At 36.8% G+C, this 25,112-nt stretch overlaps 2 protein-coding genes across 2 annotated transcripts; one reads left to right on the top strand and one right to left on the bottom strand.

Annotated features, from left to right (window-relative positions):
* Positions 1–395: 395 nt before the first annotated feature.
* LOC126971698 (acyl-CoA Delta-9 desaturase-like) lies at positions 396–19,193 on the top strand (the record flags this gene model as incomplete). Its single annotated transcript, XM_050818095.1, has 5 exons — positions 396–460; positions 2,271–2,476; positions 9,307–9,492; positions 10,529–10,749; positions 19,183–19,193. Coding segments are annotated over exons 1-5 (651 nt in total), but the record flags the coding sequence as incomplete, so codon positions are not given.
* LOC126971695 (uncharacterized) lies at positions 14,598–16,916 on the bottom strand. Its single transcript, XM_050818092.1, has 3 exons — positions 16,604–16,916; positions 16,411–16,514; positions 14,598–15,395 (listed from the first exon to the last, which is right to left on the bottom strand). The coding sequence occupies exons 1-3, from the start codon at positions 16,671–16,673 to the stop codon at positions 14,892–14,894; spliced, it is 678 nt and encodes a 225-aa protein (XP_050674049.1). The 5' UTR covers positions 16,674–16,916; the 3' UTR covers positions 14,598–14,891.
* Positions 19,194–25,112: the final 5,919 nt, after the last annotated feature.

Here is a 25,112-nt window from a genome sequence, read left to right as displayed (position 1 = left end):
TGTCCTCCTATTCCATAAAAAAAAACTATAAAGATTCTTGATTTATTTTACAACTTATAACTACATATTGAATTTTATTTAAATCACAAATATCACATTAATAGGTATTAATAATGAATTAGGACTGCAAGTCAGAGTGTAAACTAAACATTTTAAATAATTTTAGCATTTTAGCAGAATTTTAAAATAGCTTCACAAACTTGGAAACCTTATTTTTAGATTTGTATGAAATATTTTAGTACCTCCTAATTTTAATGAGAAGTTATGTTAACAACTTATTAATAAAAGCATTAATTAATAATCCTATTTGAAGATTATTTAACTTTTAGCTGTTGTACTGGGCCAGTTCGCCGGCTTCGGGATAACGGGAGGAGTGCACAGATACTGGACGCACAGATCGTTCAAAGCCAAACTGCCGCTACGCATCATACTTATGATTGCATTCTCTGTGTCTGGCCAAGTAAGTACACACTATTTTTGTATTTAATGTGTATAGATTTTTACGAGAGACTGTCCTAACTTTGGAGAAACGCGTTTGGACAAACAGGTATGATCCCACCCGAACAAACCTGTCGTATTCAGATATTAAGGTCTACAAAAAGTTGTGTTATCATAGAACATTTTAATTCTTCTTCTTCTTCCTTCGTTACACTCTTGACAGAGCCAGGTCGTGGTTATCACGAAGTGACATCTTTTGGGGCAGATGTGATTCACCATACGAGCATTCGCCACTTTGCCCACAGTCTGGTAGGCTCGTTCAGTGGACCGCCCACATCAGACTTAATTTGGTCGGTACATCGCATGGGCGACCTTCCTCGCCCTCTGGTGCCCTCCACTTTGCCCTGCACGACAAGGCGCTCAATGGACTGACTCTCGCATCGGGAAACGTGTCCGAAGAACTTAAGAATGCGACTCTGTACTAACACCGAAAGGGTTTGTTTTATGCCAAGTTCTTGGAGAATGGAGACGTAGGTGCGAACATTTAAATATCATGTGACTAAGTATATGATATGCGTAGATACGTCTTTTTTTTATTAGTTACTACAATCTTAATGCTATGGAGTATAGTTATAGGAAGATATGAATCTCCATCGGAGTTCAACATAGAAATCTTAATAAGCTAAAACACATGTTAGAAGTATTCCTTGCGGTATGACTGTCGCCTACGACTTGCAATGCTTCGGATATTGAGAGGCTTGTGCAGCAATGGTGTGCAAAATGCAAAGCGAACAAATAAAGAAAGCCTTAGTGAAAAACATCTACTATATAATATCTGGGGAAAGTTATTTATTTAAGCTTTGTAAAATATGTTCTAGATTAGTTTTAGTTATAATTTTTCATTTTTATTCTTATTTTTGTAGCTATGTAATGTTTTATGTGTGTGTCAAATAAAATATATTATTATTATTATTAAAAACCATTGCCATATATTTTATTTGGAAAACAGACATTAAGCTAAAATAACGTCTTACCGTAGGTAACTTAAATGTAACATATTCATTGGTGTAGTTGCAACTTGTGGAAAAGTGTCCACAGTAACACACTAAAATTCACCATAATATTTACGTGTTGTTTCACTTAGGCTATTCCAATGAATACTAAATCACGTCTTACATACTCGCTGGAGATCGGATCCAAAAAGGTTTGCAGTGTCGGTGGATCTAATATACCAGTATGAGCGCTTTCGTACTACGTCTGATCCGAATCTGATCCGTACCCGTAAATAATAGTCTGGAGTAGTCGTAGAACTATTTCTAACGGTTGAAACTACCATACATACGTTCGTAAACTACCATATAAATAGTTCTATGACCACTTCGGACCGTGCTTTGACGGGTACGGATCGGATTCGGATCGGACTTAGTGAGCAAGCGCTCTAACGGCCGTTCCCAATATACTATCTACAGATAGAGATAAATTACTACCTTCTACTAACAGTAATTAGCTGTCAATGTACTATCTGAAGCTGTCCCAATATACCCGATAAGTCATTCTTATCGCCTTATATTGGGACGCGTGAATTGAAATTTTCATAAAAACTTCTATCGCTGATAAACTATACGTCGCGGTCGTCCCATTGACAGACAGTGTGTACGGATAAGGTGAGTAACCGTCGATAAGTTTATTGGGACAGAAAAGTCAACGATAGTTACGATTTTTATCTCAAGTAAGAGACTGATTATTGGGAACGGCCGCTAGAGTCGCGATCTCACTAGTATTCGTCTGCCCGTTTTTTTATTAAACATCATTTGTTTCTTATTTTATTACAGAATAGTATTTATGATTGGGTCCGGGATCACCGTATTCACCACAAGATGTCAGAAACATCAGCAGATCCCCACGATGCTAACAGGGGCTTCTTCTTCTCCCATGTCGGATGGCTGATGATGAAGAAACACCCTCGAGTCATTATTGAAGGAAAGAAGATTGACATGAGCGACGTCACGGATGACCCAATTGCTACGTTTCATATGAAGTTAGTATATTATATTATTGACTAGCTGACCCGACAGACGTTGTTCTGTATATAATAAATAAAATAATGTTTTTATATGAATTTGTCAATAATATATCATAACATCAAAAATTACTTCGATAAAATATATGCACCCTGCTGTCGTAATGAAATTGTTTCACAGCAGAACTGTCAAACCGTGCGTCAATCAATTCTGTCATAGAAATTATGTATGGACACATCAAAGGAAAAACAAATTTGTTGTTTTTATTTAATTTAGCAGCATTTTCCTATTTATTCACCTTTTAAACCTTCTCTGGACTTCCACAAATAATTCAAGACCAAAATTAGCCAAATCGGTCCAGCCGTTCTCGAGTTTTAGCGAGACTAACGAACAGCAATTCATTTTTATATATATAGATTATTACCATGATGATGATGATATGAAGTTAGTAGGTATTCATTATTAGTATTATTACCTGTGTTGTTTCGCTAGCATTTAATAACGGGCACCCATTATCTTATTAATACTCTTTTTATTCTGCTCTGCACATTGAGAAGCGATTCGTCAATTTGTTTGAATGGGAAGAAAAAAGATTCTACGATATTATACGGTAATGTAGTAACCCAAGGTCTCGTAACACCAGAGCAGTCACATGAGTAAAAAAGCCTTTATGACCGGCAGGGAATGTTTTTTATGACATAGTTGTGAGAGAGGAAAATCGTTTTTGTAGTGTAGTGGATTTTCGGAAGTTATAAACAGTAGTATATAGTAAAATCATAGGTATCGTAGAAGTATATAGGAGGATATCGTGTATTAACGCAATACCGGCTCAAATTCAAACATTAATATTCAAAATAGGATGTATCGAAAGATAAAAACTACCACCCATTCCAAAAAGATACCTCAGACCTGAGAAGAATGAGCGCAACAAAATCGGTGGGCTTCTTTTTGTTTATAAAAAATATGGTTACAAAATAATATCGTACGATTAAACTTATTATTTAATAGCCTGAGGGCGGTCACTCCGGTTCCTAATCTGTGGTATCTTTAAGAAAGTCATTTATGTTATAGTAACCTTTACCACAACAAAGTTTTTTAACAATCCTTTCGAATATCGTAATAGTTTTTACATTTTTACATATGGTACGGTAAATTTTAAATATATCGTTTACGCTCACGCGTAGCAGTCGTAAGTTTACGACATCCCGAAAAACAATATGTTAATGACCAACATTTTTATGGAATATATAACGTTCGGTTCCTCTCCATATTCCAGTTTGGTTGTGTTTACGTGTAAGTTTATTTAAGAGGAACGTCACACATCCAAATGATGAGTAACTATATACCTAGTCCAGCCATAAGTTCTGTTACAAATGAAAATGCATTTTTTTTAAATGAAGTAATGTAATATTATTAAAATGTGTACCTACATATTTATCAACGTATCAGCAAAAAATAAAAAACTATTCTATTCGAAATGGCCACCTTTAGCTTTTATACAGGCCTTTAATCTGTTTGGCCACGAATCTATGGATTTACGCACTGTTTTCTTAAGCTCTTCACGGTCTTCAACTGTTATAAACTCCGGAACGTTGGTTTCAAGCCAGACTTGGGTAGTTCCGTCGTTCAGTTGTGACCAGGTGCAGAGTCCTGCTGGAAAGTCCACGGTTTATGTTTATTGTGTATTGCTGAGAGGTTTCACAACATGATCGAAGACTATATCTTGATACACTTTGGCTGAAGTTTTCACTCCTTTTTCACAAAAATATAGTTTTGTGACTCCTTAATAAGACACGCCCCACCAAACCATCTCTGACGCAGGATAATGACCACGTTGTACTTTTCCGACAACTTGAGCAGCTTCTTTACAACTGTGAGCGTACATTTAGTTATTTATTTATTTATTTTATTTATTTTATTTATTTTATTTATTTTATTTATTTTATTTATTTTATTTATTTTATTTATTTTATTTATTTTATTTATTTTATTTATTTTATTTATTTTATTTATTTTATTTATTTTATTTATTTTATTTATTTTATTTATTTTATTTATTTTATTTATTTTATTTATTTATGATTCCTTACAGCTAACAAAATGAAAAGAGTATATTAAAAATTATACAGAATAGATACGCCAATTAAAAGGAATACTATTAACAGTACAATAAGTATGTGACAAAGTAGTTTAAGACAAAAACGAAAAATACTAGAATAACTTACAAGAAAAAATTAAATAGAAAGAAAAGAAGAAATCGTATCCATATTGAGTAACTGAAACGGTGAGTAGGTTGTGTGGTGTGAGTAGTGTGAGTGAATGTGAGTAGTGTGAGTGAATGTGAGTGGTGTGAGTGAATGTGAGTGGTGTGAGTGAATGTGAGTGTTCGAATATAATGTTTACATTACGATGTGAGACTAATAATTTATCCTGAATATACTGATGATTAACTCCTGCAATTTAAACAGTTTTAATCAGTTTTTTGAACCTCAGACGTGATAAGTTGAAAATGTCGACGGAAGAAAATTTCTTATTATATATGTCAGGAATTCGAAATAGAGGTGAATATTTAAGATACTTAGTAGAAGCAAAGGGAATGTTAAATAAATTAGTATGCCTAGTACGTAATGTTGGTGCCTGGAATGATATTTTATTTAAGATATCTGGACAGTCAAATTTATTATGTAATATATCATAAAGGAGTAACATATCAATTATATCTCTTCTATCTTCCAAGGTATCGATTTTATGATAATTACAGGCTTCTTTGTAGTCTATAGGAATGAATTGAGATTTAAAATTCAATTTTTTTATAAATATCTTTTGTATTTTTTCAAGGCGGTCAATATAACATTGATATGTAGGCCTCCAGATAGGACTTGCGAATTCAAGGATGCTTCGCACGTAAGCATAGTATAGCACTTTTAGGCACAAGATGTCATTGAAAGGTTCGCAAGTGCGAAGAATAAACCCTAGATTTTTATAAGCCTTCTGTGTTATTATTTCGATGTGGTTATTATGGGTTAGTTTGCTATCATGGATCACACCTAAATCCCTTATTTGAGTAATTTTTGGAATAATTTAGTTATTTAAAGTATAATCAAATTTTATGTTATTATGCTTTCGCGAAAATGTAATAATTTGACATTTAGCAATATTAACTGTTATTTTATTTATTTTATAATATTGTGACAGTCTAATTAAGTCATCTTGTAACATAAAGCAATCGTCTATTTGTGAAATCTTTTTATAAATCTTTTTGTCGTCAGCATACAGCAAGAAGTTTGAACTAGCAAAACAATTACTGATGTCATATAAATATATATTGTATAACAAAGGACCCAGGTGCGATCCCTGAGGTACACCAGAAGTCACCTCAACAAAGTCTGATCTAAAACCACCGAGGACGACGGCCTGACAGCGATTTCTTATATACGATTCTGTCCATCTAAGAAGGTTCCCTCTGATTCCAACTGCGTAAAGCTTCTTTAATAGTATACTGTGGTTGACTCTATCAAAAGCCTTTTCAAAATCTGTGTATATTACATCTATTTGTGATCTATCATTCATGTCGCACTTAACGGTATGAGTGAACTCAAGCAAGTTAGTAAGGACACTACGAGATTTAATAAAACCGTGTTGGTTGATAGGGATGCATTGTAGGCAATTTCTATAAATATGATCATATACACTTTTTTCTAACATTTTACCAAATATAGTCAAAATGGAGATACCTCTATAGTTACTAATATTTGTTTTTGATTCCTTTTTATGTATGTATTTATATTTAGTGTTCTTCAATCGTGAAAATTTTTTCATCGGTAAAAAGGATATTTCTATGCCTTTCACCTGCGTATCGCAACAGAAGGCGTTTTGATCGATCCACTCTCTTAAATTGCAAAGATTGATTTAGGGCATGTCCCGTATATCGGCGATAAGCACCGAGCTTCAGGTCTTGTTTTATAATATGCGACAGAGTCCTAGAGGGAATCTTCATTTCTCACGATAAGATTTTTTGCTTCCTAATGGGGTTTCGACGAATTCTGGCTTTAACAGCATTAACAGCCTTTGTAGTTCTAACAACACGCGGCCGCCCCGATCATTTCTGGTCTTCGACAGACGAAGTGTTGAAGTGTGAACATACGGCTGATACCAAGCTTTTGAAGTGTCTGGAATATGAACGGCGGCTCCATACCCACTTTGTGCAAGACGATCACTTCAATCCTAATCCAATCCTTTAACACCCCATTCCATATTGTAATTTGATAATGAACACAAAAAAATATGTGAAATGACGCAAAATCGAAATAAGTTTTCAAAATAATATACGTTTTAAAAAATAAATTGAAAAAAAGAAAAGTCTTATGTTAACAGTATTTATAAAGTTATACTTCACTTTGTGGTATCGTCAAAATAAACTGAATATAATATAATAAGTAAAATTATTTATTCTGTTCTCAGGTTTATTCTTCCGAATAGTAAGTAGGTAGGTAATGAATCAAAATTATATTGGAGACATTCATGAAAATATTTGTTGACATCTTTACGTATAAAGAAACCGAAAATACAAATATATTAAAACCGTAATAGCCCACGCAATCTATTTCACACAGCATATCCACGCATAACGTAGACTCGATGGATAGGTAGGTATAATATATATCCTGAATAGCTCCATTTGAGCGTGAATCTACGTGATTCACGTTCGATTTAATAATGCCTTATCTGGATTCTGGAATTATATTATTGTCGCGTAGCAACGCTTCGACGCACATGACGAGAGATATCAAACTTCAAGGCATTGATAATTTCAACAACTGCTTCAGCAATACAATACAATAATATTCAAAAAAGCTCAGCGGAAAAGTGTTTACTTTTGCCGCTGTAGACCCGGGTTCGTTACACCTACCAATGTATGGAATTTTTTGGGTTTTGTAAAGTTCATGGAAATTTCTAGTAAGTTCAGGATCAAACAGAAAAATAGGATAGAAAATGTGTAAGCAGGATAAAAATAGTTAAAAGAAATTTCTAGTACTATTTAAATTTAAAGATGGAATGGGAGAATCATTTTGACAATAGAACAAATCCGGGGGTATATAAGCTGTACTAAACGTGGCCTAGGGCAGTTCTAGTTCAGACTCGAAAGTGTAAAGGAAAAAGAAGGAAGAAAAGAAGAAGTGAAAAGTCGAAAGTGGTCAAGGATACGAAAAAAAGGAAGATAGAAGAGAACTAGTATTCAGACCGCTGACAAAAGGAACAGCGGCAGTCCAGCAAAGTGCAAGTTCAGAAAAGTGGACGCAAATAAAGACTCGTTCATATAAGCAGAGTATTATGTCCAATCCCTGAGCCACTCTCGTGTCATTATATTAACTATAACAGGGTTCGCTACGTGGTCAATATAAACTAAAATCTATCTCGTTTTGTTTATCCGTTATTATGACAATTTACACCATTATTTTAGTGTTTGTTAATTGGTCATGTTGTAGACTGGATAAAATAATGACCTAATCTGTGTATAAAATGAAGTCTCCAATAACTTTTCTCGGTATATCAAAGGCGAAGTTCAATAACCAGGAATGTGCGTAGAAGTTATTCGCTGAATTAAAGATGCACGAAAAGCATTTCACACTCAAAATATCTACGCCTACAATGGACAGAGTTTGTACTTTGTGTTGTTATCGTTACCTACTGCGTAACATAAGCTCACTGAAAAGTTTACACCTTTTGAATTAAATGTGAAATTATTAGGAATTAGTAAAAATCAAGGCATTGAACGAAATTCAAGGTATTAATTTACTATCTTCTGTGCTGCCTGTCAAAATTTACGTTCCTCTTGACTTTCAATCTCTCTTTCAAGTCTTTCGCATTGAAAGGTTTTTGTCATCTCTTACGACATACATGGGACTTCCGGTCCTTTCGTATTTTTTATAATTAATAACGTTTGCGAAATATCGCTATAGTGTTATTTTTTTTTTCGCAAAATTGATTTAAAGACAAACGCCTTGTTCATAATAAAAAGCGATCGTATACAATGTTACCTTTTCAAATAAAAAAACGTCATTTTTAATGTATTTATCGACGTTTTGTTTCTGAAACTACAATGTCAAAGACAAATTATTGTGAAAAATTTATAAAGAACTTCAAAAGGCGGGAATCTTACTATGCTGGCGCTATATAGAGAACTCTACTAGGCAGGAGATTCTATACTTAATCTATTGGTAGGTACGGTTCGATTTTAGTTATAGTGAAACAAATAGATTATTAAAGAAACGGTTAAAATCGGATGTTGCAGTTAGTAGGCCTTCATTGCGAACGTCAAATTCACACCTTTTTACTTTTATATTACGTATCGCAGTCCCGTTAAGCAGGCTTATTTCAACAAAGCCTTTTAATACACCCGCAAAATTTTTAAAATTGAATAACATCGAAAAACAATAATAATAAAATATTTTATTTGCAGCTCAAAAAACTTATAATTAACAAAAGTAAACTTTTTAACAAAATATGCCAGATAGGAAACAGCTGACCAGTCAGCCATTTTTTTTGGTATAGAGGGTACGGTTATAAAGATGGCAAAAGGGTCCTAGCTCTAGTCTCGTTAACTTTAATAGGGAGAGATAATAAACGTTTTATCGTATATGCGATTATGAATATTAACTTATAAACTTTTTAACAACCCTCTAACGACGACGTTTTAAACCACCGATAAGTAATTACGAATAAGACCAATAAGTTTTTGCCTTCTGTTAAAGCAATGAATGTATTTAATTTTTTTGATATGGAAAGAATACTATACACCTAGTTACATGCTCCTCACAAACATTAACTAAGAATCATTTTGTTACAGGTATTTTTGGATACTGAAATTGTTATGCTGCTTCGTCCTACCAACACTTACCACAGTGTACGTCTTCGATGAAACATGGGCTCGGGCAGTACTCGCCCAATGTTTCATGAGATATTTACTGAACCTACACTTTACGTGGTCTGTCAATAGCTTCGCACACTTATGGGGACACAAGCCATACGACAAGTAACTTTTAACTTTCTTTCCAAAAATTTCTAAATACTATCCGGACTAATGTCAAATCTTTCAGGTGTCTCAAAGATATGCAACCTGTGATCAAGTTTATTATGTCACTGTCTCTATAACTGCCTAAAAGAGTCAATATTATTTAATACCACTGACCTGTAGAAATACCACTGGGCTTTGTTGTAATATTACATCCGAATCAGGATTCTATATTTTCTTACATTATTTTCTCTATAAACAAAAATAAAGTGACGTTGAAAATTAAAAAAAAAACTCGTAAAATGTTTGTTGAATATTCAGTTAGATACTCATTCGCAATTTGGTTAGACGATTTCTTGATTCAAATTTGTAATAGGTAATAGCTAAGTTACAAAAGTTGTGTTGAGCTTCTAATCCAATCTAATACTTAAATGGTTGGTGGAGCTGGTTTTAAAACAACTGCACCGATCAGAGATACTTATACCATAAGATGCAGCGTGTTTCGGAGAAGGTTTTAGTATACTATATATTGGTGATTATGTAGCCATAACCTATATACATTTTTCCTAAATCTTCGCAATAGAAATAATTTAAAAAAAAATTGAAGAAGGCGTTACTTTGCGGAAATCCATAAATATACAAATGATTTGAGTTTTGAGACAAATCTGGCAAGAGAGAGTCTCGTGCCAGATTTTGGCGAGACAACACGTCCTGAGGATGCCTCGTGTAGAGGCGAAACACGTGTCAAATTGTTTAAAGACAAATATTGGCGGAATAAACACTAAACAAAACTCAAATGATTTGTACAAATAATTCAGTCAAGTAACTGAGATGTGTGGGCGAGGGGTAGGTACTTAATTTATATGGCAAAACAACAGTTAGTAAATACATAAGTATTTAGTTGATTTAGGAGTGAATTAGTTAACTTGATACATAGGAGATTTAGTAGAACTGCGATAAAATAAAATTACTGTATTTGTAACTACGTAAGAATATGCCCAACCTTCTAATCATATTCGTAATCCGACAAGAATTATAAACATAATTTTATTTTCAGGAACATAATGCCATCTGAAAACTGGGGTGTATCGATAGTGGCAATGGGAGAAGGCTGGCACAACTTTCACCACACATTTCCTTGGGATTACAAAGCAGCTGAAATGTCATATCTTATCAATCCAACAACATTCTTTATTGATTTTTTCGGACTGTTAGGTTGGGCATATGACATGAAAGAAGCTTCACCTAATTTAATAGAAGCTGTATCAAAAAGACGCGGCCAACAACACAAATGAGTTCCTGGATATTATATTCGTAAATCTTTCTGGCACAAATATAGAAGCAAATACAAACTTGGTTGTTGGAAAAAAAATCCAGTCTTGGGTATATTGAGTAACAGTACAAAGACAAGTTAAAGTAAATATTTCTTCGATCAAACGAGATAAATGTGGCCACAAATAAACGAAACACAGCCGACGCGCTTTTTCTAACCTCCTGGGGCCCTGAAGAATTTAAAGTTTAAAATCATAATTTAGACTACTCTGTTCGACTAATTAGACCACCAGATCAAGAAAGCTAAAAAAAATATGTAATTCAGAAAATGTGGAATTTCTGAATGTCATTTAGATAAAACATAAGTTCTCAATGACAACAATGTTTTGTGTCATATAAGTGACAAATGATGTTAATTAGGTACTATTTTAGTTTATTAATAGGTATATTAATTAGCAGAATAAAGAAAACTTCGATCTGAATCATAGTTATCGACATTGTATTATTTATTTCTAACCTAGCTATATCTTATTAGAATATAATAAAAATTAATTTTACTCTTGAACTTTTTATCATAGCAGATTAGCCTCTTGAATCCTTTTAAAATATAAATTCTTCTGTAAAGGCACTTGATAAGTTTTGTTGCACTATTATACCTTACCACTATCTTATAAACCACTAAACAAAATAGTTTATTTAATATCTTAAATTTTGGCACAAAACCTTTTTTTAGCTTAGAATTCTTGGTGAAACCCTAAAAATGAGTTGCGTTTTATAGTATTGCACTAAAAAATGCAAAATTGATGCAGTATGCTTTTGTAGAGCTTGAGCACTTTGACTTCCTGCACCTGTTTTGCATAGACGAGTAGCCAGCTAATCAGTTCAATCAATAGCTTCGTGAACCAATTTAATACTTTTAACATAGTGTCATTAAGCATTTCGCTCTCCACCTATTGTCTTTCCGTTTAATTTTGAATAAAAGTGATGTGTCCTCATCAAATAAAATTACTTATATCCGCGAGTTTCTCTACCATAAATGGAAGATCGTTAATATAGACTAAAAAGAGAATTGGGCCAAGGACAAACCCTGAGGCACGCCTCTCCTCTACATCGGAGCCTTTGGATTGTATACCGCAAATGTCTACAAACTGTTTACAACTCTTTAAATAAGAAGTCATTAATTTTAAAGAGTTGTTGCAAAGACCATAAGACTTAAGTTTATATAAAAGGGTACTAAAATCTACGCAATCAAAATCCTTAGAAAGGTCATAGAAAAAAGCTGTTGCATCATAATCACATGTTCAAACTGAAATGCAGAGCCAGCTTTAGTTGCACTGGAGTTGGATAACTTTACTCACTTTACTAGTGTCAATGTATTCAAGTGTATGACGCCAGGGGATTAACCGTTAAATCACAGTTGTAGGTCGCAAAATAGGGCGGAGTTTCTTATTTTTGGTATAATAATTATTTTTATGCTATGAGATTATTACATGGTACATTTTTGTATTTATTCGTAATAAAGAGCGCGAATTCAATGAGGTGTTATATTATATATTAATATAATACGAGTCATTGAATTGTTTCTTTTTATTATAGCTTTTTCATTTTTATAAGTACAATAATTATAAATAACGACAGCCTATGGAATGTGGTAAAAATAAAAAGCTTCTATTTTTTTAAGTTTTTAATGGCATAATAAATAACGCTATGACAGACTGTAGATTAATATATTTTGTGATCTTTAATCTTATTAAGACTTACACAAACTGCAAAGCGTTTTATAATATTTAGGCGAAATCATTATTTCAAATAATATTGCCAGCAATAAAACAAATAAATTTATGAAAAAGGGATTTACTCTCCCATTAAATATAATCAGTATAATTCCTTTTTCATTAATGACTAGTCTAGTTACAGTATAACAGGAATGAATATACCTACTTTATTATTTTAAAAATTATAACATCTATATGGCTTGGAAATAATTTAAGTATTATGTACTTTGAAATATTTCTGAAGCCCTTGCCTAATATTTTAATTTTAAACATACTTAATTTAAATTTAAAAATCTTGTGTACAAAAATGTTATACATAATTTATTAATTATGTACACAAAATTATGTAAAAAAAATAGAAAATAAAAGTAAAACTATGTTTTATTTTAACATTATAAAAGAGAATCTCTAATTTAAAACAAAAATAACATATTATATTGTGTGTCAGATCAGAAATATTATTCGCCTGATATTTAAAACAAGCACCACTCCATATTAAAACTTTTTGGAATCTCATCATTTGTAATATAACCTATTTGAAATACATTCACCCTGCCATGATGCAGAGTCAAATGCTGTGCGGCTAAACTGAACAATAGTTTTCTATGACTTGGTTGTTCATAATATCTACATGGAAATAAAAGTACTAAAACTATTTTTATATTGTTACAATATGCCCTTGAGATTATAGTTCAAAATAATATGAATGAAATACTGAATGATAGATAGATAATAGTATTTTCTTTGATTAGCGCGAGTGTTACACATTTAAATAAAGACTTTTTTAAAGGATTAAAACACATGCAGAGATAATTGTGTCTAGGCATGACTTATACATTAGACTCAGGCATGAATATTTTACAGAATATTTCTCAGGCATATTAATCGAATACTTCACCCTTCTATCACACCTCCCTCCATTTAGTCCATGTACAAAAGTTTAATAACTAAGTAAGCAATAATACTTCCTAAAATAAAGTGTTTTAAGTACATTTCCTCATGCCATTGAAAATTTAAAGATGTTATTATTTCATGGTCATTAGACGGAGCAACGATAAGGGGTGTGTAGGAGAGCGGCGTCCTTTTGTCCCCCCATCGCCCGCACCGTTACGGTCATACCGGTTCGTTCCATTGCGTTCCTTATTTAGACACGTCACGTACACGACATCTGTTGGACTTGTTTGGAGTTCTCATGCCACAACACGATTCTGGAATTTACTTGGATAAATGTTTACCAATTAACTAGCCAATTTTTACTATAATTATGTGTACCACATAAATATCTTGTAATAAGTTTTTGTGACAACCCTTGCATATTTTTACCGACTAGAGGTCGTCAGAGAGTTGTAGGCATTTAGTGGCAGAATAAAGGAATTGTTGCATTAGTAGTACCTATTTATTCCACTATTTTATGTTTTATTTATTCAATTTTTCAAGTACAAAAACTTCAGTAACTACAACCATTGCGAAAAGTGTCCCGGTGTTACTGAGTTTGAATTAATCTGATAGTGAACTCCTTATTAGACTAGACTTTAATAAAATCAAGAGAGGGTATGAGGGTTTTATGAATTATGCAACGGGAATGCCGCACTAAAGGCTGTCATAGAATATCGAAAATGGAATTTGATCACTGTGAATTGGATGTGAAAGCACGGAATTCAATATGGTTTTTCGATATATTTAAAGTATAAGTGACATGGGATGAGGTCTTGTACAATCATCACTGCAATGCAATAACAGCTGATACAGTAATGATCCGCTGCTCAGATTGGATAAAGATTTTTAAGATGTGCAACAAAATACAATGGAGCCATTTCGAACAACTTTTATAAATATATTGTGAGTAAATGTTTAAAATAATTATTGGTTATTTTATGTGTAATAAACAACAACAAGTTCAGAATACTTAGAATAAGAGATTTGATGTCATTTTATAGGTAACATGTTAATACACTAGTTTTTAATGACACAAGGAAATGTATAAAAAAAATGCCAATTTCTTTTCCCCATAGATTTAAAATTTTTTGATGTTTCAAGATATATGTTAATGATTATTTTAAAAATGCATTGGTTACAAAATGTTTTGTAATTTGAATAAGATCAATTTTATTAATCCGTGGTACAATAGTACTTTGTTATTGGAATTATTGATTAACTCTCACCTTAACGTAAAAATACCAACCATATAGGGAGGGTGAGTTTGATGATATAGTGGTGATTCATACCATCTTTAGTTTCTCTGTTTTAAATAAGGTGATTTATTTTTATTTGTCATTTACAGGCTTTTGCTATCTCACCCTTTCTGAACAAAAAAGATGTTCTTTTTGATAGCTTAGAAAATTATTATAAAACTTAATCTATGCATAACTTTAATCAGTCTTCAATTAGTGAATACAGATCAATTTTGTTTTGGTCTTCCGAATCATTTAATTTTATTTCCTTAACTGGTCTTAAATTTTCATCCTTTGTTTTCCTTTTTAAACTCAATCCTTTACTTGTTGTGGCTGTTTCATTTGGTTCACTGCTGGATAATTTTCTCTTCTTTTTTTTTGCCACAGCAAAATCAACATCACTAGAATCATCATCACAACCGGCATATATAGGAACTGACCGTCCACTTCTTGTTGACCTCCGCGGTTGAACACTTGTTTCTTGTAATATTTCCAGTGGTGGTGGCCAAGCTGCTAGATTGAATGATTGCCTGGCCTGTCGGTAGCTATTTATAGACATAACTTTTATGTATACTGCTAGTAATTTTGCCTTTTCTGCTGATGATGTTGTTTCGGGGAAAAGGCTCCATGGCAAGCGTCTATCAGTAACGTTTACATACCTTCGTTTCATACTACCTCTTGCTGATGTGCTACCACTATCAAGTGCCTGTAAAATTTTAAGAAATATAAATTATAAACAATTTGTTATTTTTTTTAAAGTGATAATTCTCACTCCTGGGATTAATTACACAAATTAAATTTATGAACAATGCAGAACTCAAACCCGCGACCTCTCGCCGCAAATGCTCTTCCATTGAGCCAAAGTTCATGTGACGAAGTTCATAAAACTTGATTTATGTCTTTGTTCAACTCTCAGGTGGTGGCTTCATCTACATTCTACAGGATCAATTTACAGTTGAAAACCTGCTCAACCCCAATATTTGCATATTAGGAAATTGACTTGAGATGTCACTCTTTCAAATCTACATAATTTGTGAAAATTGTCGTGTGTTTTATTTACGTTGATTTGAGATATGTACTATTTATATTTTCTCCTTATATGCTAAAATGTTATCGTGTGTGTTCTCTAATTTTAATTTGGTTAATGGTTAAATAGGAAGGTACCCACCATAGGCAGTAAAGTTCATGCAAACTAGTGTTTCCTTATTAATAAACTAACCTTCTTTAAAATTGTTTTTCTCTGAATCTAGGATTCAAACCATAATGAAAATAGAATTATAATCAAGCATTATTTTATGCTAACATTTATTGAGACACAAAAATATTTGTATGTGGCCCAAGCTCCATACAATGCTGGTCATTCTCCTTTATATATAAAAATTATTGTTGCCATTGTTTTCAAAATTAAAAAGCATGTAAACCTTCCTTAAAGGCCGGCCTTAAATTGAAAACTTTGCCTGTTTAAGACAACAGGCTTTTTAACGTATTGCTATGAAATTCCCGTATGACTTACTATCCAATTAATTCGTTTATTTGAAATAACTATTACCGGTAGAATTTAATCAAAATTAGGAAGATCTATATAATAAATAATTAGGCATACAAATAGTTTCCAAAAATAACAGTACGAAAATAAATTCTATATACTTTTGAACAGGCCGGAGTAATTAAACTTTGTATCACTCCTTCAGTGCTGAAATTAAGTTAAAATAAAAGTGTACCTTTTGTTGTTCCTCTTCTTCAGCAGTATGTTTAGAAACTTTCAATACTTTAAGTAAATCTGACATTTCTTCTTTGCTTAAGTTCTCTTCATCCAAACCATATTCTTAAAAATGATAATCAGATCTAATAAATGTAGTCACGATTTTTAACTTAATTTGACCTAAGTGCTAAGAAACAAGTAAACATATTTACCGGTCAACTGATGACGCAAATTCAACAAATCAGCATCTGAACTCTCCTCTGATGATAATACATATTCCATTATAGCGGTAATTGGTAAATCTTGAAATAAATAAAATAAAAATTTGAGAAACAAATATGTAGTTGGTTTGTTATTTTGCCGAAATTTGGCTTTCTCATAAAGAATAATAAAGTAAATCACTATGATGTTTGAGAAAATATGAGTTTGTCAACAGTGATTCTTATAACATCACTTGCATAAAAACAATGCTTTTAATATTAATCAAATAATATTTTTTAAGAAACAGCTTAATGCGTAACATACACAAAGTATAAACAAATACCATTTGACAGTTGACACTGGACAGCTTTAAGTTTTATTTATTTAGAGCATTGGTAACCAGACCATCAGCTGAAACCAAAATAGAATATGTAGCATCTTTTAATATCTTCACGACAACAAGAAAACCCCCGTTAGGTTTATGGAGAAAAAAATCTTGATGTAGTTTACACCAGAACACTGGAAGTACCTACTAGCCTATCTTAACTTACTACATCTTAATCAAAAATAAAAGTTTTTTTTTTCGAACTTTTTGGGAAGTAAACTCATTAAAAAATAAATCTTAATTATAATTTGTTTCATTTGAAAGCCCCAAGCTCAAAGCATTTATCTCACGCAAGCCAAGTAGTAAATACATTGTGTCGATTTTGTGATTTTTTAACACAAATAAGATTATGTTTTGTGATAAATAATAATCACTCATTTTGATTCATAGCTTTTCGAATTCTCTATAGATTATAAAAAAAAGTGTGTCAAAATTATTTCGATACTTCAATTATTTTCCAATCGAATACATGAACTGCACGAGTTTCGACCGGCCGGTGCTCGCTACGTGTGATAGTACGTATATTCGAGCAGTACTTTGCGAGCTCTGGTCATGGTCACTAGGAAATTACGCAAATAATGTTTAATCTAAATATGAGAAAGTCATGTGCTGTGTCGAAACGTAAAAGCACAGCCACAAAAAAAGGAGAAGATATTTTTTGTGGTTCCTATGGATGTTCATTTGAAAAAGATATTGATTAAACATATTAAATTAATGTACGTCTCCATTCTTCGTGGTTTCAAAGTGCACATTGGCAGTATAAAATAAACTCTTACTATTTCCTGACATGTATATTTAGGTTTGAATCTGAGCACAGGTTATAATATATCTCTACTACACATTCACAACATAGTAAGCACATCGTAGGAGGCTCCAAGCACCCACTTATTAGTTTAAAGTTATATCATCTTCAGAATTTTGACTTGAGTGACTTCATTGTTAAGAGGGGACGCTGGCAGCGTTATTCCATACAAACGTATTCCCCTTTTTTTCTCCCTGGATAATGCTTCTAGAGAGGATATTTTTTGTCAAAAAATCTAGATATTCTAAAGCTATGTCTGTACGTTTTGTTTTTTTTATTAAACTACCGACATAAGAAAATATGACCCTTCAAATATCTAAGAAAATGCCATTTTTATACCGCCCTGTTCAGACGAATACGTAACAATTTTGAAAGGTTTTTAAGAAAAAAGGAAAACGTACGAACATAGACTCATTTTTCCTGAAAATATTGTAAATAAAATTTTTTTGGTAGGGTCAATATTCTAGAAGAAAATAGGGGAGTACGAAACCTCTATTTAGTCAAAATTTTGTAGGTAAAATTGGTCTGAGCTGCATTTGTCCCTATCGCACTCTTTGGGGAAAGGCTGGAGGTGAGGGGCGTTGGTTGGCCAATCCGGAGTATAGCTTTACGGTTACGCATTCCCCCGTTCCGGGGCGTAATATGTCGGACTCGAGTGTCCGCGTAAGCGGACACCCCATACCGACTAAAACCTCCTCTGTGCTGTTAGCAGCCCTGGCTTTCACAGCGAAGTAGGACGTGGGCCGTGGAGGCCGCAAAGACTACGCAACAACAGTCGCGGGGCGTCTCCTAAGGAGACTCGAACCTCAGACCGGCTGTGTGCTTGTGGGAAGGAGAGAGAATAAAAATGAAGATGAAAGATGAAAAGGTGATAAGAACACACTCGCCGGCGAGTGTGGTGATGTTTTGTGTAATGTATGTAAGTGTGTATGTATATGTTTATGATTGTATGTATGTGTGTTTGTATGTATGTACGTAGTGTAAATGTTTGTGTGCATGTATGTTTGTGTTTGTGTCTGTTTGTGGAGTGTGTTTGTGATTGTGTAAGTGGTGTATGTCAGTCCATCAGTCAGTCCGTGTGTGAGCGAGTGTAGTGAAGCGATTACAGGACGAGGACTAACGTCTCGTCGGGTATCAAAACAATGTGTGGTGTATCTAGGGTGCGGGCCGCTGGCCATCGTCAGAGCGACGAGTGCCAGTGGTTTGCGGTGGTTGACCGCGCCTACGCTTGCGAAGGCGGTGTTTGCGTGTCTGTGTCGGTGTTTGTGTGGGTGTCGCGTTCGCGATGGTGATGTCATCATCCGGGTCTACCGTTACGTGTCTGGGACGTCTTATTGGGTTGAGACTATGGTGAAGGGGAGTGTACCCGCATGCCTTCCTAACCAAGATGTTGGGATGGTTAGGCGCCTTGTCAAAGAAGCGTCGCGAGATCTCTTTAAAGTGTTGAGCTATCGTCGGAAGCTCTAGGTCGCGGTGAAGGTCAACGTTTCGGATGAACCACGGGGCTCCGGTTGCCATGTGCGTGAATTTATTTTGAACTACTTGCAAACGACGTAAGTAGCTCGGTCGGGTGTGCGCGAAAACGACGCTTGCGTATGACAGTATGGGCCGTACGATGGTTTTGTACAGCGTCACTTTGTGTTTGAGCGGAAGTTTGCTTCGCCCACACACAAGTGGATAAAGGCGACTGAGGACAAATCGGGCTCTAGTGCATACCGTATCAATATGTTTCTTGAAGTTCATATTGCTGTTGAACGTGACTCCTAAGTATTTGTAATCCTTCATCCACGGTCCATACCGTGTAAACACCCATGTGTTTCATACAATTTAATGACGTCGGTCGGTCGTTTTTTAGCGCGGATGCTATTCGCGTTACCGAAGAGTACCGCTGCACTCTTGTTGGGGTTCACTTCCACCCGCCATTTTCTGAACCAGTTGCCTAGTTCATCGACGGCGGCTTGAAGCACTTTAATGGTCCTGCTCAAGGTTGAGCGGTTCAATAGAGCGGAGCCAAAGTAGAGTGCCGTATCGTCAGCGTACTGAGCGAGCTGGACACTCGGAAACTTGGGAATGTCGCTCGTGAAGAGCGAGAAAAGAGTGGGAGAGAGGACTGAACACTGTGGCACGCCAGACCTGATGGGTCTGGGTGAGGATAGGGTGCCCTCTACTCGTTATCGGAAGGAGCGATCAGTAAGGTAGGCTCGTATGATGCGCACGCGCCTGTCTGGCACTCCCAGTTGATACAGCTTGAATACTAAGCCGTTGTGCCATACCTTGTCGAATGCCTTCGCGACATCGAAAAACACGGCTGCCGTGGTAGCGTGAAGTTGACGCCGTACGAGAATGTACTCGGTGAGTCGGTGAGCCTGCTGGGGACACGAGTGAGCGCTTCTGAATCAGAACTGTATGTCGGGTATCAGGTTGAGCTCCGCGATGTAATGATTAAGACGCGCGAGAATTAATCTTTCGTAAAGTTTCCCGATCGAGTTAATTAAGCTAATAGGCCTATAGCTTCGGGGCCTTCTTGGAGTGAAGCTCCTTAATGATAAGCTTCACCTCTTCGTAAGATGTGGGTTCTATTACATCGCCTGAAGGGCTCAAGGCGGAGCGACGTTCAACTTCACGATCAACTTCGTCAACGTGTGTCGGGTCGGCTGCTGCATTTGGAGAGCACTGACTCTCGAGGCTATCGGCGAGGCATTCAGCCTTCTCATCGTCATCGAGCGCCGGCTGCAGTCCCGGTCTGTCCAAAGGAGGCATGACAGTGGGCGGCTCCTGTTTGAACGCGCGAGGCAGCTTCCAGAAAGCCACATGTGATGGCTTAAGGTTGCCGAGCAAGCGGTCCCAACGTTCGCTGCGGAGTTCCGCGATACGTTCCCGTACCACCCGCTGTAGGTAGCGGAGGTGGCGGCTATTCTCGACCGACGGATACCTGTCGTAAAGTCTAGTGGCTCTGTGCTGCTGTGTGAGTAAGTTCCTGACCTCTGGAGGCAGGTTTAGGCGATGCGGTTGCATCGTCGGAACCTGCCTGGAGCAGGCCTTGATCCTATTCTGTATATGTGACGTCACATGAGAGATAGCACTGTGAGCCGTGTCGACCGAGTCGATTACGTCCGGTATAAGGTCAGGGTCGTCGGACTTGATAGACTCGAGATCCTTTTCCAGCCGTTGCCAGTCGATCACTGTTTTCGTCGGTGGTTGAAAGTTAACCGGTGGGCCTAGATTTAGGACGACGGGCCGGTGGTCTGACTCTAATTCGTGAAAAACCTCGATTGAATTTACATTGAGCGTAACGTTTTTAAGTAACGCAACGTCTAGAATGTCGGGTCGGTGCGCGACGTTATCCGGATAACGTGTTGGTTCGTCGGGTGCTATTACTGAAAAGTTCAGCGTGTTTGTCAGCGAATCTAATAAGATTCCGTTTCTATTTGTGGCTCTACTGTTCCAGCTGGAGTGTTTGGCGTTAAGATCGCCGCCCACTATGACTGCGGCCCCGTGGCCGAGTAATGCTTCTATATCTGTGTCTAATACTTGTTTGTTAGGCGTAAGATAAGCTGAAATAACAGTGATCGGCTGGTGATTCGCCATACTGACTCGGATGGCAGAGGCCTCGATGTTAGTGAGGACCGGAGGATGTATAGGTATGCAGTGTAGAGACCTTTTAAAATAAATGAGGGCACCGCCCATACGGGTGATGCGATCATTCCTGACTAAGTTATAATTAGCGATACGCGGATCGCGTATACGTGGTTTTAGAAATGTCTCTTGCACTAAGAATAGGTCTAATTGATGTTCTTGAGCGAATTCCTTCACCAAGTCTAGTTGTGAGTTAAGGCCTTGGGCGTTAAAATACGCTATACGGAGCGTATGTGGCTTAACCCGTCCGCTTGCGTAATTAGGCATCGCGAATGTTTTTATACTTTCGCCCTATATCGGTGAGGGCACGGAATATTTTGGCGTTGTCTGCCATAACTTGCAGGAGCGACGGCGGGTCGTCCCGGACAGCCTCGAGCCTGCTGGCCAGGGCTGTGATTTTGTCAATGTCGAACAGCTCTGAAAGCTCAAACATGAAGGCAAAGGCGCTGCCGCCTTGGTTGCTTGTTGACGCGGACGCGGGCGCCGGTGGCCTCGGTTGCGGGACCGACGCCGCCGGGCGGGACGCTAGCGGTGGCCGGAGGGGCGCTTGGGCCGTGAGAGTGGCCTCTGTGGCAGCTTTGGCAGCCGGAGGAGACCTCGCCCAGGCGTTTACCTTAGGAGGCGGCGCAGGTTTGAAGGTCGGAGTGAACTCCACCTTCTCTGCTCTGCCTTGCGGCTGGCGGCGCCCTGGGTGACGCTTGTGTTTGGGTGCCTTGGGACACCCGCGATAGCTCGCGGGGTGCTCCTTCTCCCCGCACAAGACGCAGGCCGGGGGCTCCGCGCATTGCGCTGGTCGAGGGCACTCCGGCGTTCCATGTTTGCCGAGGCACTTCACACACCTCGGGGTGTGTTCACAGTTGCGTGCCGAGTGCCCGTATAACTGGCATCTGTGACACTGACCGGGCCCCCCGCGGTTGCGAGGAGCTTCGGCCCGGATGCCCTGAAGGGAGCAAACCGATTTTATATTAAAAATTTCCTTTCCCTCTTGCGTGAGGTCGAGGACGACGAGAACCATGTTAAATGGTTGTTTGTTGTTGGTGCCGCGCATACGGTGCACCTCGTGTGCAGGGTAACCCTGCTCTTTGAGGTCCGACAGAATGTCGGCCTCGTCTATCTCTCTCGGGACGTTCCTAATAACGACCCTCAGACGCTTCTCCTCAGGCAGGGCGTACGTGTGGAAACCCACACCAACCAGCATTTTTGATCACCAACCAGCGGCCTCGGTCTCCTATAAAAATAGGGGGCAGGCGCTTGGTCGGAGGCGGAGGCGGTAGGTGGGCTTTAGCGGGCGCGGGCGCGGGAGTGGAAATATTCGTGGCCGCGGCTTTCTTGGCAGGCGTGCCATCGACAGAAGGCGATTCGCGACCGCGCTTCTTTTTACGGCTCACGGTGGTGAAGCCGTCCGTGTCCGACGCGACACTCTCCGCTCTCGACGGTAGAGCGGTTTCCGGCTGGGCCGGTGAAGCACTGGAAGCCTGAGGGGCTTCCGTGCGGTCAGGAGTGACCGCGGGGACCTTAGGGGTCAAAGTAAGCCTGAAGGACAGGCGGGCGGGCTGATCGGGTGATCACTTTTCTCGGTTTGACCAAGGCCACGGAACTAACATCGGAGATGTTGCCTAATTCCATTTCGGATTCCCCGTCGGAACCCGAAACGTCAGACGACGTGTTATATTTGTTGGATTTCGCTTTAATAGCGGCATCCACTGTCTCGTTGATTGTTTCTTTCATTAGCGGAGCGATCTTCTCCGTAAATAATCTATCTAAGAGAGCGCTGAAGAAGCCCTCGTCGGGAACCATTGGTGAAGCCATGGTTGTCATATGTATTAATTAGGTTAAGCGGGTGACAACCCCCGCTGCCCGAGTCAGGCAGAGGGGGAATATAATATTTAAGTGGACAACTATAGTTAAGTTGTACACTTGCACATTAATAAATAATATTAATAATAATAAAATATGCAAAAATTAAAAGTAATTAATAATAATAATTAAGCCTAAGACTTAGCTTTGCTGGATGTAGACTGGCTGGGCCGGAACCCCGATGCACGCTGTGCAGGCCCCCGCGGAGAAGACACACAGGGCACGAACTGCAACTCACAAACACACACGATTAGCGTGCAGAATCGCGAAACACAGCACAGGTGCTAACTAACAGGATCGTAAAACCGGGTAATTTACACTGATAATAACAAAGCTACGTTCCGCGAAAGAACGTAACAGGTGCGAGACTCAAAGAGTCCCGAACAATAGCGCGCGATAACAATAGCTAGCCCAGGTGGCCTGAGCAGATAGTGCGATAACGCAGGTAATAAAAATATTCGAAGGAGGACAGATAACGCGGCACGTGTGCACGTTGCCTGCCTGAATCGAACTGCCGGAGTATAGCTTATGAGTTATTCACATAATGTATAGTGAATCGCCCAGATAGTATAGGTTTGCTTGTCGATTTAGTAGAAATTATTTATGGATAATTTTCGTGAATGTGAGATGTATTGTATGTAGTGTGTCTAGCGCGAGTCTGATGATTGTATTAAATTATATAGAATAAATCAATTAACGTTACCTACGGATAGACAAGCATGTATAAATTATTATACACGCAACTACAAGTATAAAAGCGCGATTCCACTGAAACGGAGCTGGGCGAAACTGAACTTGAATTGATTAATCACAGCTGCTTCCATCAGCGACATGGATTTTGAGTAGATAGACTGTGATTGTTCAACTCATGAACCTATAGTGTTTATATTTATTTCAATATATAGATACTGTAAACATACTAAAATAAAATATGTAAAAGGATTTTATTGTTACACATAATAATAACACACAAAACATAATATAGTTATATTACAAATAATTAATTAATTTATTATATTGTTATTTCTATTCTTCCCCGTAATGGTAAATTTCTAGGAATACGACTGTCAATCAATTCGGGTAGCAGACATTCGTAGATTTTTTTTCTAGATTTGCTTCCACTTTTCGCATACCTCCGCAATCTTTTTCAATTGTTTCATAAAGCTATTTCCTTAGGGCTCCATAAAATAATATAATAGAATTTTGACCGTGTAAACATGATAAATGAAATGATAAAACATTAGGCCTTTGTCCAGCAGTGGACGTCTTCCGGCTGATGATGATGAAACATGATAAAGAATAATTGTGATTTCGTTCCAATTTTAACATGTTTTAGTGAAGTGTACAAAAATCAGTAATTTCATTTTCTATTTCATCTATCATATTTAATTTCTTCAATTTTATATTGCATTTTACTTCCACAATGGAATCATCATTTATTGGGCAATCAGGAGTAATACTAAACGAAAAAAAACATTTATTGTTATCCTTGCATAACCCGCTTTTGACATTATCCAGTCCAGTTTACTACGAACGTACAGTAGGTAGTACAGATTTGGGAGTATAACAATGACTTTAATAATTACGCATTATTTGAGGATTTTTTCGTAGTTTACAGACTTTTCAAAATTTTACGCAATAATACGCTTGCGCTTCTCTAAAGCCTACAATTCATCATCACTCTGATCAATTGTAGTGTGTTGAAGCTCTTCTTAACTATAGCTTTTTAACTTATACTGAGGAAACAATATATCACTTATTAGACTTAAATTCTAGCCGACCTAATTACATTCTTATCATCACCAGAATCAGTAACTTTTTACTTTGAAGTCCAACAATG

This window comes from Leptidea sinapis, chromosome 24 (genome assembly GCF_905404315.1).
Source record: "Leptidea sinapis chromosome 24, ilLepSina1.1, whole genome shotgun sequence".
Classification (NCBI taxonomy): Eukaryota; Metazoa; Arthropoda; class Insecta; order Lepidoptera; family Pieridae; genus Leptidea; species Leptidea sinapis.
This window is presented reverse-complemented; position numbering and strand designations above follow the sequence as displayed.